Source organism: Chionomys nivalis, chromosome 23 (assembly GCF_950005125.1).
Source record: "Chionomys nivalis chromosome 23, mChiNiv1.1, whole genome shotgun sequence".
Lineage (NCBI taxonomy): Eukaryota > Metazoa > Chordata > Mammalia > Rodentia > Cricetidae > Chionomys > Chionomys nivalis.
In genome coordinates, this window is record NC_080108.1 from 2,244,703 (window position 1) to 2,259,624 (window position 14,922).

Sequence of the window (14,922 nt, forward strand, 5' to 3'; positions counted from 1 at the left end):
ACCACAAGTTGTAGAAAACCTCATACACTACTCAGACAAGCTGCAGAAAGTATGGTCAAAGGGAAGGGAGTTGCAGATCTCAGTGTTGCGCACGTCAACAAGGTATGCAGGTCAGTGCATATTAGAGACTTCAACCTTCCAAGTAGAGAAACAGGTGTTGCCTCACCTCTGCCTTCCAAACCATGTATCAATTTCTCTTGAAACTGAAACTGTACAGTGAAGAAACTAAGGTTCAGCTTAAACAAGTTGACAAAAGAAAGTCTCTACCGATATCAAACTGCAAAGGAAAGAAGCAAAACAAGCTTAAAGCAGAAAGAAAACCATACATGCACGCCATCGGAAAACTATGGAAACCAAAGAAAGGGGAAACTCCTAAAAGTAGGCAGATTTTTCAAGGGCAGATTAGGTTCAGAAAATCATGGGCACACAGCACGCTTCTCGACATAAACCAAGAAGGTCATGGGCACACAGCACGCTTCTCGACATAAACCAAGAAAGTCATGGGCACAAAGCACGCTTCTCGACATAAACCAAGAACAAAGCACGCTTCTCGACATAAACCAAGAAAGTCATGGGCACACAGCACGCTTCTCGACATAAACCAAGAAGGTCATGGGCACACAGCACGCTTCTCGACATAAACCAAGCGAGGAGACAGCAGAGCAAGTGAATTACGGGGCTCAAAGAAAAACTGCAAATTAGAGTGCTAAGCGTGTCTAAGATCCCCTTCAAGGATAAAGATGAAATACAGCCATTTTAGCCGGGTGGTGGTGGCGCACATCTTTAATCTCAGCACTCGGGAAGCTGAGGCAGGCAGATCTCTGTGAGTTCAAGGCCTGCCTGGTCTACAGAGCTAGTTCCAGGACAGGCTCCAAAGCTATAGAGAAACCCTGTCTTGAACAACCAAAAAATAAAAATAAAAAATAGTATAAACATAATAATATAAGCACAGCAGAAAGCTGGGTTGTGACTGTCATTTGAAATGGTGACCATATATTTTCCAATTTTCTGCATTTAAAAATTATTTCTGTCTGTGCATTGTACAGACACGTACCCACGGGGGATGAGGGTAGAGGACAGCTCGCAGGAGTCAGTCCTCTGCCTCCATCATGTGAGTCCCAGGGATTGTACTCAGATCGACAGGCTCTATGAGAAACGCCTTTACCCTCTGAGCATCTCTCCAGCATCTCCTTTACCCACTGAGCATCCCTCCAGCATCTCCTTTACCCTCTGAGCATCCCTCCAGCATCTCCTTTACCCACTGAGCACCCCTCCAGCACCTCCTTTACCCTCTGAGCATCGCTCCAGCATCTCCTTTACCCTCTGAGCATCCTTCCTGCATCTCCTTTACCCTCTGAGCATCGCTCCAGCATCTCCTTTACCCTCTGAGCACCCCTCCAGCATCTCCTTTACCCTCTGAGCATCGCTCCAGCACCTCCTTTACCCTCTGAGCATCCCTCCAGCACCTCCTTTACCCTCTGAGCATCGCTCCAGCCCTAATTTCTCCTTTTTTTCTACATTTAAGATAACCAACTAGATTTAACTTTTATACAGAGAAAAATAAACTGCATTTCATTAAGGAAAAGAAAGGAGCCTCACACCTACACACGCCTTCTCCCGTAAACACTAAGTAGGAGGTAAGGCTTACAGCGATGCTAGAGGTATCAGGCCAGAAAAGCTGAGATGTCTGAGAGTGGTCAGGGAGTCGCTTAGCCATGAAAGGGAGCTGAGAAGGAACATGTGTCCCTCTGCCCAGAGTTCCAAGGGACCCTAAAGACAAAGGAAAGATGCAAAGGCTGCAGGAGTGTGGGACATAAACCGTGAGGAACAAGAGTACGGGCATCAGTCATCAAGCAAAGGGACTTGAGAGTAAAGAGAACAGAATCCTTACCTGAGGGCTGGGGTGTCGGGAGCACCGTGTGGTCTGCAGTGTGGAAGGGAGGTGCAAGTTTGGGTGCTGAACGTTTGCTCAGTGCCCCAGCTGTGCAAAACTCACGTTTGTCCACCTGCTAAACCACCAGATCTTTCGGCCTGGGAGAACCCAAGTGGCTGTCCAGTGAAGGAGCCCGTATACCAAGGAAAGTACAGAAATGAACTCACCAGTCAAAGCCGTTGTACTCGTTAGAGGTTTCAACCCACACGAACAGGAAAATCACAGACAGGACAAATGCAACTACCAGGCACATATAAAAAAACTGTTCTTTCTGAAAAGACAAAGAAGCCTAACTTAGCACCATTGTCTATGTTACCTCAGTGATTCTTGTGCACAAACGTCAGGATAGTTCTGGTGTTGGCCATTACCCTCCCTAGGCCAGAATAATCTGAGGTTTAAAAGATTGCAGACGTGCACAGAAAGGGCATCCCGACAAGCTGAGGAGTACTGATGGGCACTGGGGCAGCAAACCACTACCAGGAGTGTAGCTGGGTGATGGGCACAGGCGTTGGCTCAGTCTTACACACACCTTTGAAAAGCATATTACCAGGCTGGAGGGGTGGCTCAGCGGCTAAGAGCACTGGCTACTCTTCCAGAGGTCCCGGGTTCAATTTCCAGCACCCACATGGTGGCTCACAAGCATCCATAATGATGCCCTCTTCTGGCGAGCAGGTGTGCATGCAGAGCACTCATTCATAAAATAAAAATTATAAAAAATAACAAATAATAAGCATGTTACCAAATAATGTCGCTGCACTGCTCAACCCTCCCAGAGCTCCCTGTGCTACAACACCATCGCCATCCAAAGAGCCTTTCAAGCCCACAGGGTTGTCTAGGATTAGCCTCACACATCCCCATTGACTCCCACACTAGCTGCTTCTGTAACACATCAAATGCCATCCCTACTCCGAAGCCAGGTGCTCAGCACGTCTGCCTGGAACGCATTTGCCCCAGCGCAAGGCTGAGTCCATCTCTTCATTTGCAGATGGACCAAAGGAGTTTCCATAGGTCTCTAACCACTCCCCCGCTCCAATTTCTAATATACACTTCTACTTTATCTTCAAAGACCTTACTACTATTTGAAAGCACTTTTCCTTTTATTATTTACTACATAACATATCCCACAGTAATTTAAGCTGCTAGAGGCCAGAGGAAGGCTTCAGCTGTCTTGGCTACTGTGGCATTCATATCTGATAAGCTTAATAACTTTCTGATAAAAAAAAATCTGTTTCTATTCTTTTAACTGCTTGAAATTTTCAAGGGTTCCTCTCTGTTGATAGAATAAAGCTCATTTTTTTAGCCTAATGTAAAGATGTTATAATTTTATCTAAACTTTGTTTTCTAATCCTACTTATTATTTATTCCTTCAAATGTCCTTAAATTCAGCACTGGAAATCAAACTCTCCTTAACCACAGCATTGCGCTTTTCTATCTTTGGATTTTTTTGGTTAATTTCACATACACACACACACACATACACACACACTCACTCACACACACCCCACACACATACACACACTCACACATGCACACTCACTCACTCACACACACATTCACTCACACTAACAACTCACACGCACACTCACTCACACGCACATTCACTCACACACACACTCACACACACACTCACACACACATACACTGACTCACACACATTCACTCACACACATTCACGCACACACACTCACACACATACACTCCGAACCCTCCTCTACGCATTTCCCTTCATCGCTTCCCAAAGCAGAGACCCTAAGAACCCTGCAGTAATAACATCAGTTTTATTATGCTCTGTGCAAAGTGCTTCCTACAGAGATCTCTTCTTTCCCACAGCAGCTCCTGCCATGGGCTTTGTTGTTAATGTCTGCCTTATTCTAACAAGGGTGCTGACTCACAGAGATGCTAAGAGCCTTGCCTAAACCCTTACAACAATGGGTCACTAACTCAGGGCTGGTCAGTAGCAAAGCCGTTAACTGAATCTGGTGGTCTTCCCCTTTGTGTTTTACTCCATCTGAGTAGAAAGGATACTTGAAAATTATTCAGGGCCTTTATCTAACTGGATTCTCTATCTACAGAGAGATGCTGGTATATCACATAACCAGCCCAAGTTATAGCTATAATTTCAGCCCATACATACTCCAAAGTTCTGGTCCAGTGTTTTTACTCCAGATCCTTCACAGATCTCAAGTAATGCATATCTCATCCCCGAGTAGTAACGAATCTGTCAAACCTGCCCGTCTCTCCCCATATCGGCCTCTCCTGCTCCCATCCCTGCCACCACACCCCCTATTTGGAGCACTGCATTGTCTTCCCTTTCCTGTACTGGCCCTTCTGATGCGTCCTCCACCACTCAAATAACCATTCCAAACACAGCCCAGGTCATAGAATCAAAGTATTCCCCCTCTGGTGATGGAGATCAAATCCAGGGCTGCACACGCGCTAAGCGTGTGCTCCACCACTGAGTCACAGTCCAGCCCTCTTCAGGTACTCTTTACCTCCTGTATACTGGGTAAGCTTTAAAACCACGCTACCTGACCTGTTCCTCTTGCCTTGGTTTCTCAGTGACTCCTCTGTTCCCTTCTGCGCCGCCTACCCCAGCAACCCCAACTCCCTGTGCTCTGACTCCTGTGATACCATTTCTCATACCACCACCTCCCACCCTCCTAAACAGTGTGTGTGTGCGCGCACCATACACTGCTGCTGCGCTAGGCTGCGAGGGTGCGCACCACACACTGCTGCTGCGCTAGGCTGCGAGGGTGCGCACCACACACTGCTGCTGCGCTAGGCTGCGAGGGTGCGCACCACACACTGCTGCTGCGCTAGGCTGCGAGGGTGCGCACCACACACTGCTGCTGGCTAGGCTGCGAGGGTGCGCACCACACACTGCTGCTGGCTAGGCTGCGAGGGTGCGCACCACACACTGCTGCTGCGCTAGGCTGCGAGGGTGCGCACCACACACTGCTGCTGGCTAGGCTGCGAGGGTGCGCACCACACACTGCTGCTGGCTAGGCTGCGAGGGTGCGCACCACACACTGCTGCCGCGCTAGGCTGCGAGGGTGTGCCGCTTCCCCCCAGTACAACAGTTCTTGGAGAGCAGCACCTGCGACTGCAGGAAAGCTAAATGTCTGGGCGTGAAAAGTACAGGCACAGAACGTTCTTGATTGCTCCAGGGAAGCCACCGGTTAGCTACATTTTTTCCTGAATAGCTACTCAAACCAGACAGAAGAAATGAGAGATCCAGGGCTGGAAATGTATGGAGCTTGAAGGTAGGCTAATGCCAAGTGTGTGCAAGGCCTTAGACTCACAATCATCGAAATCCCAAAGACAGACAGTTAGGCAGATAGATACATACATATAAAATAAGCTACAAGAACAGGAAGTTAGAGAGCTAATTAGTGAGACGCTTAGACCTCAGTCGAGTGAAGGTGCAGACTTGTTCCTCTTCCATGGACCTATCACACTGCATAACGCACCAGAGGGCTCCCTCTTACTGCTCAGAGAAACAAAGAGGCCTTCGTTAGGTCATGCTTAGCCAGGAGTGAAGAACATGGTGTTTTCCACTTATCGGGTTCCCCATCCTCCCGCTACCACCACCACGGAACATGCTTTCTCCTTGGAAACTGACAGAGAATAGAAAAAATAAAGATTTAGGAAGCTGGTAAGATGACTTAGTGGGTAAGGGTGTCTGATGACCTGAAAAGAGAAAGTGGGAAATACCTTGAGAATAATTTCTAAATATAACCCCAGCAGCACAGACACTGTGAGAAACGATTAATAAATGGGACCTCCTGAAACTGAAAACCCTCTGTAAAGCAAAGTACACAGTCAACAAGACAAAACGACAGCCTACAGAATGGGAAAAGATCTTCTCCAAAATATACAAAGAACTCAAGAAATTGGTCACCAAAAGAACAAATAACCCAATTAAAAAAAAATGGAGTAGAGACCTAAACAGAGAACTCTCAACAGAGGACTCTAAAATGGCTGAAAGACACTTTAAGGAAATGTTCAACATCCTTAGTCATCAGGGAAATGCAAATCAAAACAACTCTGAGATACCATCTTATACCTGTAAGAATGGCCAAGATCAAAAACACTGATGACAACTTATGCTAGAGAGGATGTGGAGTAAGGGGAACACTCCTCCATTATTGGTGGGAGTGCAAACTTATACAGTCACTGTGGGAATCAGTATGGAGATTTCTAAGAAAATTGGGAATCAACCTACCTCAAGACCCAACAATAACACTCTTGGGCATATCACTGACTCTGGACTGACAGCTGGGGAACCTGCATAGGACCAAACTAGGCCCCTGAGTACAGAGGACAATGGTGGGCATGGGCAGTACACGGGGCCAATGGCAGTGGGACCAGAATCCAACTCTAATGCATGAACCGACTCTGTGGAGCCCATTCTCTACTTGCTCAGCCTTGGCACAGGACTGGGGGGTGGGGGTGAGGGTGGGAAAGGCCTTGGTCCTGCCTCAACCAGGTGATGGGACAGACTCAGCTGAATTACCAGGGGAGGCCTTATCCTTTCTGAGGAGTGGATGGGCGGTGGGGTGGGGGTAAGGGAGGAGCAAGAGGAGAGGAGGGAGGGGGAACTGGGATTGGTATGTTTAAAAAAAAGATATATATATATATGTATATATATATATATATATATATATATATGATACATACATGAAAAAAAGATTTGAGCATTCTTGTAATCTCATATGAACATCTAATTGCATCCAAGTCTTCAAATTCAATGAATAAATATAAAAGTGGATGAAAAATGAACAAATGAATGACACATGGCTGTAATCCCAGAACTCAGAGGTCGAGACAGAAGGATCAGGAGTTCAAGGTTTGGCTCATTTATATAGCAAGTTCAAGGTCAGTATGGGCAATAAGAGATCCTGCTTTAAAACACTGGGGAGCAGGGAAGACAGCAACAAGAAACAAACAAACGAAGGGGCTTTGGGTGTAGCGCAGCAGTACAGCTCTTGCTTAGCATGCAGGAGATCCTAAGTCTGAAGGAAGAAGGAAAAGGGAGGATGAGGAAGAGGACGGGAGGAAGAGGAAGACAGCATGTATGTTTAACTCTGGTTCTAGGCTTGCCGCAGTACTTTGACAGGAAGACCTTGGAGATCCCGGTGAGCACTGCAGTGGTTAGGGACCCCACACCCACAGCTAAGGAAGTGAATCCAGCTCCTTCCCATCTCTATACCCAGGCGCAGCAACAGGATCCAAGTTCAGTTTTCTCCCACTCTCTGTATTGCCAGTGGCAGCTGTAGCAGCCAGTCAGGAAGGTGATGCAGCATCTCCGGTTGAAGAAGCGCTCTATCCACAGATTGGGGTGCTCATCTGACTTTCCTGTCGTCTTGCTCCTAGACTCAGTTAGGGTGTCCTTATTCATGATTCACCCTTTGCTGGAAGGACAAATGAAACAATCAGAACCTAGTGCAGCTCCGGTGCATTTACACTAGCCTGCCCTCTACAGACAGTCTATCAGCAACAGAGAAGAGAAGCCATTCACAACCAGGGGCAGAGTGTGGGTTCGGGGCAGAGGAACAGAAGCTGCAGCCAAGCTCTCTGACTGGCCTGCTGGAGTGCTTTCCCCCAGCCATTGTGCCTTCCTAGACACAGTTCTCTCGCTTCTGAAGCGGGACCACATTCTATTCTAGTCAACTCAAAGGTGCAATATTCTCTGAGATAACCCAGATGCCAAAGGCATGGTGAATGTATGAAAAATGCCATCCTCGACCAGTGTGTGATCCAGACCCAGCCCCTGCCCCTTCCCTCCTTACTCTGTCTTCGGTGGAGTCACTAGGGCTGTGACAGACACCACGACCAAAAGCAGCTTGGAGAGGAAGTGGTAGCTCCCGCAGTGAGGCAGGAGACAGGAGACTGAGGCAGGAGCTGATGCAGAGGCCATGGAGAAGCTCTGCTTTCATGGCTTGCTCAGCCTGCTTTCTTATAGAACCCAGGACCACCAGCACTGGGATGGCACCACCCACAATGGACTGGGCCCTCCCCCATGAACCATTAATTAAGAAAATGCCCTACAGGTTTGCCTACAGCCAGATGACTTTAGCTTGTGTTAACTTGACATAAAACTATACAGCACACTCTCTGTGTGGGTCAGTCACAGTCAGCTATGCATGGTAGAAAATCAGCAACAGTTGAAAAAATACACCTTTGTTTTCTGACTTGTTTTATTGAGACATGGTTTCTCTGTGCAACCGTGGCTGTTCTGGAACTCACTCTGTACACCAGACCGGCCTCAAACTCAGAGATTTACCTGCCTCTGCCTCCCGAGTCTGGGACTAAAGGCATATGCTACCACTGCCCAGCTGAAAAATACACATTTTTTTGTTTTGTTTTTTTTTGTTTTTCGAGACAGGGTTTCTCTGTGGCTTTGGAGCCTGTCCTGGAACTAGCTCTGTAGACCAGGCTGGTCTCGAACTCACAGAGATCCGCCTGCCTCTGCCTCCCAAGTGCTGGGATTAAAGGCGTGTGCCACCATCGCCCGGCAAAAATACACATTTTTTTTTCTTTTTGCCAACAACAACAGATTATACACCATGGTGATGCACACCTGTAACCCAGCATCTTCTAGGTTGAGCAGAAAGAAGGGTTGGTTGCAAGTTTGAAGTTGATGTGGACGGCATATTCAGATCATGTCACAAAAAATGAATTTGAAGAGAGAGAAACCGGGAGAGAATGAGGGAGGGAGGAAGGAAGGGAGGGAGGGAGGGAGGGAGGGAGGGAGGGAGGGAGGGAGGGAGGGAGGGAGGGAGGGAGGGAAGAAGGGAGGGAGGGAGGCACTGTGGCTTCACAATGGCACTGAGAAGCTAGGCTCTTTCCACTTTGCTGTTCACCTTTCTCAGTACGGAGCTGCCTTCTCTGCTAAAATGGCTACTCAAGCTATAACTTCCACCTCAAATTCCAACTAGCAGAAAACAGAAGAACAAAGGAGCGAATGCAGCCTTCCTTTAAAGATTCTTAGAGACGGTAAAAAGGGGAGCAGGCAGATACTGAGGAAATAGTTACTAAATTTTCTCAGGGTAGTAAGATTTAGAGTGCTGTTCTTGGGCTGCATCGTGGCTCAGCAGGTAAAGGCAGCTGCCACCAAGCCTAACGACCTGAGTTTGACCCCCAGTGTCCACATGATAGGAGAACGCCAACTCCACACATTTCTCCTGCCACTCCTGTGCTGTGGCACACTGCATACACACACAATACAAATAAAATGTATTTTTAAAAGTTAAGGAACGTTGTTCTCATACCAAAGAACTTTCAAGAAACACCAAATTCAACTGGGGTGGGAGGAAACAACACAAATATTTAAAAACAAACAAGAACAGTCATGAGGAAAACAGATAATATGATATAATAATATTAGAAATGTTATAAAGTCATAAAAGATCTGCTGCTAGGCAACACCCTCGACTCCTGAAAAGTTCCAGCCGTGTTCCGTTTGGTTTTATGAATATCGCTCTGTGCCTGTACTGAAGAATATCTAGGGGTCTGGCAATGTCTTGGTGATTAAGACTGCTTGCAGCTCTTTCAGGGGAAGAATCCACACAGGGAAGGCTCACAACTACCTACACCTACAACTCCAGGAGACCTGACATCCTCTTCCGGTTTCTGTGGGTACCTACGCACATGCATGTGTGCTGGAACACACACACACACACGAATAAACCTTTATAAACAAAACAGACAAACAAGCAAAATCCCTAGTCTGATCTTTTAACTTGATCAAAAGAGAGTAGCAAGAATTACAGTGACCCTTCCAGCTTAACTGACTAAAAGCTAAGGAAAATTAAAATAACAGTTTTCAAACATTGGAAAATAGTCAGTGATAATAAAGAATACCCAAGAGAGGGAAAACAAAGAAAGTATTATTAATAACTCATTTATAATATGTATAGAGTGATGAGGTCAAAGCACCAAGAAAGAGAATTTAGGTAGCCTCCCAAAATTACGCAGATAAAAAGGATTTAGAAGAACGTGTTCAACTCCCCAGTCTACAGCTGAATACTGATAACTTTCCCTGAAAGAATGAGGATGATTAAAAGCAACCCAACCAACCACCTGACCCTAGATGCATCAGTCCCAATGCAAAAACAAAGAAATACAACACCCCCAAAACAATGCTGTGAACATTGCAGCTCAGATGCAAAGGTGTCCTGGCAGTCGGAAGACAAGGAATGCCACAAAGTCACTGTAGGCTTAGCCGGGAAAGGTTTCCCCAAGGTAACAACTCTGCCCAGGCGGGGAGGGTTTCCCAGGCAAGTTGTTACAGCTCCGCTCTGCTGGCGGAAACTTCCCCAGCCAAAGTGTTCTACAGTTCTGCTCGGCTCGGCTCCAGGGAAAACTGTTACAGCCGGGCTCCTCGCTGGCAAAACGTCACGCTGCACTGCAGACCTTACTCAAGGGATTTGTTGGGAAGGAAGAATCCAGGAGGGTGAGGAGCAGCAGCAAACTGAACAGGGTTCCTTGGGAGTGGAGCGTTCTAGGTTGGCCTTTTGTGGTCTGACTCTGGAGCAAACTCGGGGATTGGTGGGTTTTCAAACCCTGGTCCTGGGGTCTAGTCAGGGGCAGGGTGTTTTTCCTTGGTGCTTTTCACCCTACAAGTGCAACTCCTCCAAAATGAACAATTCACAAAGCAATGGCCTCCAGTGAGAGTGAATTAGACAAAATCCCAGATAATTCAAAAGAATGATTGTAAGTATATCTAAAGAAAACAAAGAAGACACAGATTTCTGAATGAATTCCTAAAGAACATGAACAAGTGAATGAAGTAAGAAATTCAACATAGGACGTGGAAATGGAACCCAACCGAGATATAGGAACACTGATGAGAAGCAAAGCTGCAGTAAAGGGAGTGAGAAACCCACTAGCTGAACAACAGCTCCATATGGGCCTGGGGATTGGCACAGTCAGGAAAAGCAGGCTCGGCAAACAGAGCCTGGGGACCCGAGTGTGAAGCTTCAGCACTGTGTAAAAAGCTGGGCATGGCTGCGTGTGCTTGTAACGACAGCATCGACGGGGACCTAACCAAAAAGAGTGAGCTCCGAGCTCAGTAAGAGATCCCGTTCTAAAGCAGTAAAGGGGTAGAAGGTGTCTGGGGTCTCGCTCTGGCCCATGTGTGTGCACTGTATGATTGTGCATTGCACACAATACATAATGAAGGACCGGGGTATGGAGGCATGTGATGGTCCCCTTCGGTAAGGCATGTAAATTAAGGTTAGGAACCTTGGAATGAGGAAATGCTTTGTGTAACAATCAATAAATACACTTTTGTACAGCTGTTCTGGGTCCAGCCCAGTGCAAGCCCAGGCGGGTCCAGTTTAGTCCATCAGAAGAAGCTGGACCTTTTTGCTGACAGAGAGGCCTAAAAGAATATACAAATATAAAGAAGGTATCCATCAAGGGATAGAAAAAGTCTTAGCCATGGATTCCTTTCAAAGCCTTGTGCTGCTGGAGGCTGCCCGCCTCCACAGTGGTAAAACAGAAAGTAGAACATCAGAGCTTGAAGACAATGAAGCCCAATTGGAGCGTCCAGACAGTGACAAAGACAAAGACTACAACAGAGCATGCATGGGACATTAGGAGAAAATCAAATTTGTGAACGTGGACATAAAGAAGGGCACTTCTCTGCTCAAAGCAGATGGAGCATCTTCATCAAAATCATGGCAGAAAATATTTGTGTAAAGGAAGAATTTGGAACACCAAACAGACAATACCAGAGATGAACCTCCTCAAATTACAGTTAAAATACTACATAAACAGGACAAAGACAGCATCCAAAAGCTGCACTAGAGAAACACAAAGCTGCATCTGCCGTGTAGTCACCAAAACAGCAAACTTGTCCACAGTGACTTTTATCTGGCGCCCTCTCCTGGCCTTTAGGCACACACACATGCCGGCAGAACACTACATACATAAAATATAAATACGTCTTTAAAAAACAAGTCAAGAGGGCTCAGAATGATGCATTTCAAGTTCTAAGAGACACCAACTGAGATTCAGATCACTATAGCACCCAAACTGTAAGGTCTGAAGGGAAAGCAAAACTTTTCATGATTGGGGGAAAAAAAAACAAGCTAAAGCAATTCATGGCCATTAAGCGAGCTCTACAAAAGATACTTGGAGGAATCCTTCAAACCTACAAGAAAGATAAACACACCCACGAGGACACAAGAAATAACACTAGTATAATTAAGCAAATGAGGAACACTACAAGACTACAGTCAATAAAGTAACAATTAATACACACATTCCAACAGTAAACTCTGAGTGTTAATGTCTCGGTTCCCTACTCGGAAGATGGACTAGTGGGTTGGATTCAAAAGCAGGATCCATCTATTCCCCGTCACTAAAAACAAGGGACCCCTGGGGTGAAGAACAGAAAAACACGCTCCTGGGAAACGAGCAGCTCTCACCATCCTCATATTTGACAAAACAGATTTGAAACAAAAATTACTCAGAAGAGGTTAAAATTTTCACTGTGTAATTATTAACAGAACAATTCATTAAGATGGCATTGCAATTTTAAACAGATGGTCACCAAACACTGGTGCACCCAATTTTAGAAAATAATACTACGAGTTGTAAAGACACATTTATCTCAAACTCAATAACAGACGGTGACTTTATTAGCTTGCTCTTACCGATACAGATAATGTGACAAAAAATAGAGAAACCTCTGAATTAAGTAACATCATGGACCTAGCTCTCTGCTAAACTGCAGAACGTTCTATCCAAACACTTCAGGATGCACTTTCCTCTTAGCAGCCCATTCTCTAAAATAGGTAGTATAATAGATACAAATCAAATCATAACAAATATAGGAAAACTGAAATGATTGATTATAGTTTATGTAATAGAAGAATTCTATGAAACAGAACTAGAAATCAACATGAAGAAAAACCACAGAACATATACAAAGTCATGGAAATTGACAAATATACAATTGGATAATGAACAGGTCATCAAAAAATGTCAAGAAAAATGTAAAAGCCCCAGAACTGAGCGGAATTAGAGCACAACACACCAAAACCCAGGACATGATGAAAGCAGCCCTACGTGGGGAATTTTAGTGAAAAGTGCCTAATACAAAATTCAGAGATCTCAGATAAATAATGATGCGCCTTATGAAGGACCTTGGACAAATAAAAACAAGTCAAGCTCAAAATTAGTAGTCAGAAAGGCTTAATTAAGATCAGGGTAGAGAGGTGGCTCGGGGGTTAGAAGCACTGACTCTGCTGAGGGCCCAGGTTCAGCTCCCAGCACCCACATGACAGCTCATAGCTGTCTGCAACTTCAGCTCCAGGGAGTCCGACACCCATGGCAAAACACCAGTGCACATTAAAAAAAAAAAAAACTAAATATACAAAATTAATAAAACACTTATGCTCTTAAAGCAAGACTGACAAACCCTTAGCAAAACTAACAAAAGGAAAACTCAAATTTAATACAATTTGAGAGATAAAACTGGAGACATTATAACATACTAAAATAATTCAAAAATCATATATAGGCATGTAATACCTTAAAAACTTACATTCCATTAAACTGGAAAATCTAGAAGAAATAGATCAATTTCCAAACACATATAGCCTGCACAAATTAAACAATATAAAAAATTTAAATCTCTTAGTTAGGGTTTTTACTGCTATGAAGAGACACCATGACCAGGGCAAGTCTTATAAAGAAAAACATTTAACTGTGATTGATGGCCAGCTTACAGTTCAGAGGTTCAGTCCATTTTCATCATGGCAGAGAGCAGGCAGGCATGCAGGTGAAGTGGTGCTGGAGAGGATCTAAGAGTCCTACATCATGCAGGCAACAGGAAGTGGACCAAGTGCCACATTGAGCCAAGTTTGAGCAAAAGAGACCTTAAAGCCCACCCCCCACAGTGAGTGACACACTTCCTCCAACAAAGCCACACCTACTTCAACAAGGCCACACCTCCTAATAGGAGGCCATTTTCTTTCAAACCATGACAAAAATCTATCTATAAAAGTCAACAAAATTGCAGTATCAATAAAATAAAAATTCTCCCAACTAAAAATATTCCACACCCAGATGAACTCATTGCTGAAATCTATCAGGTCTTTAAAGAAGAACTAAAACCACTGGTCCTCAAACTATTCATAAAGAAGAAAAGGATCACTACCAAACTATTAAGTATACAACATAAAAAGAAAATCATTGGTCAATCTCCTTCATGAAGAAAGATGAAAAAAATTATCAACAAATTACTTACAAACTGTATTCAAGAATACATCAGACAGTTTATTAAATATGATGGACTTGGCTTCATTCAAGGAAGGAGGAATAGTTTAACTACACAAATGGACTCGAAGACAGAAATCACATGATCATCTCAAGAGCTGAAGAAACACCCCTTCCTGACTAGGAATAGAGGGTATATATGAGCATCATAAAGGCTTTCTCTAACAAACCCACAGCCAACATAAGGGGAAACTGAGAAAAACTCAAGATAGTTCTCCAAGATCAGGAATAAAACAAGAAAAGGAATAAATGGATACAAGTAGGAAAAAGAGTTCAAATAGTTCTCAGATGATGACTCTATGCAGGAGACTATGAAGATGCTAAAGCTGACACTGTCAACAAGGCAGCAGGATGCGACCGGAAACCAAAGGCGGCAGCCTTCCTACAAGCCAGGGAAAAGCCTGCTGAGAAGAGGAAACAACTCTAGTCCTAATGGCCTAGAAAACTCCTTAGGTAAGGGAGAGGCTGCTGTGGTGAAAGCTTTGAAACACTAGAGAAGGGAACTGTGGAAGACCCTAACAGATGGAAAGACTTGCCATGCTCACACACTGGGAGGACTGACAGCATGCAAACTGTCGTGCTCCCGAAAGCAATCTACACAGTCCTTGAAACCCCTCCCTCAAAATTCCAACACACTTATTCACAGAGACTCAGACAACAATCTTAAGACTCACATGGGAGCACAGGAGATCCCA

The 14,922-nt window shown here is 45.0% G+C and overlaps 1 protein-coding gene across 1 annotated transcript in view; it reads right to left on the reverse strand.

Moving 5' to 3' along the window:
- Positions 1-7,334, reverse strand: part of Gdpd4 (glycerophosphodiester phosphodiesterase domain containing 4) — a 47,032-nt gene extending 39,698 nt beyond the window's left edge. Inside the window, exons 1-2 of the mRNA XM_057756639.1 lie at positions 7,146-7,334; positions 2,101-2,204 (exon numbers count right to left, since the gene is read on the reverse strand). Coding sequence (XP_057612622.1) covers positions 2,101-2,204; positions 7,146-7,334 — 293 coding nt within the window. The remainder of the gene's footprint in view (positions 1-2,100; positions 2,205-7,145) is intronic.
- Between the last annotated feature and the right edge of the window lie 7,588 nt (positions 7,335-14,922).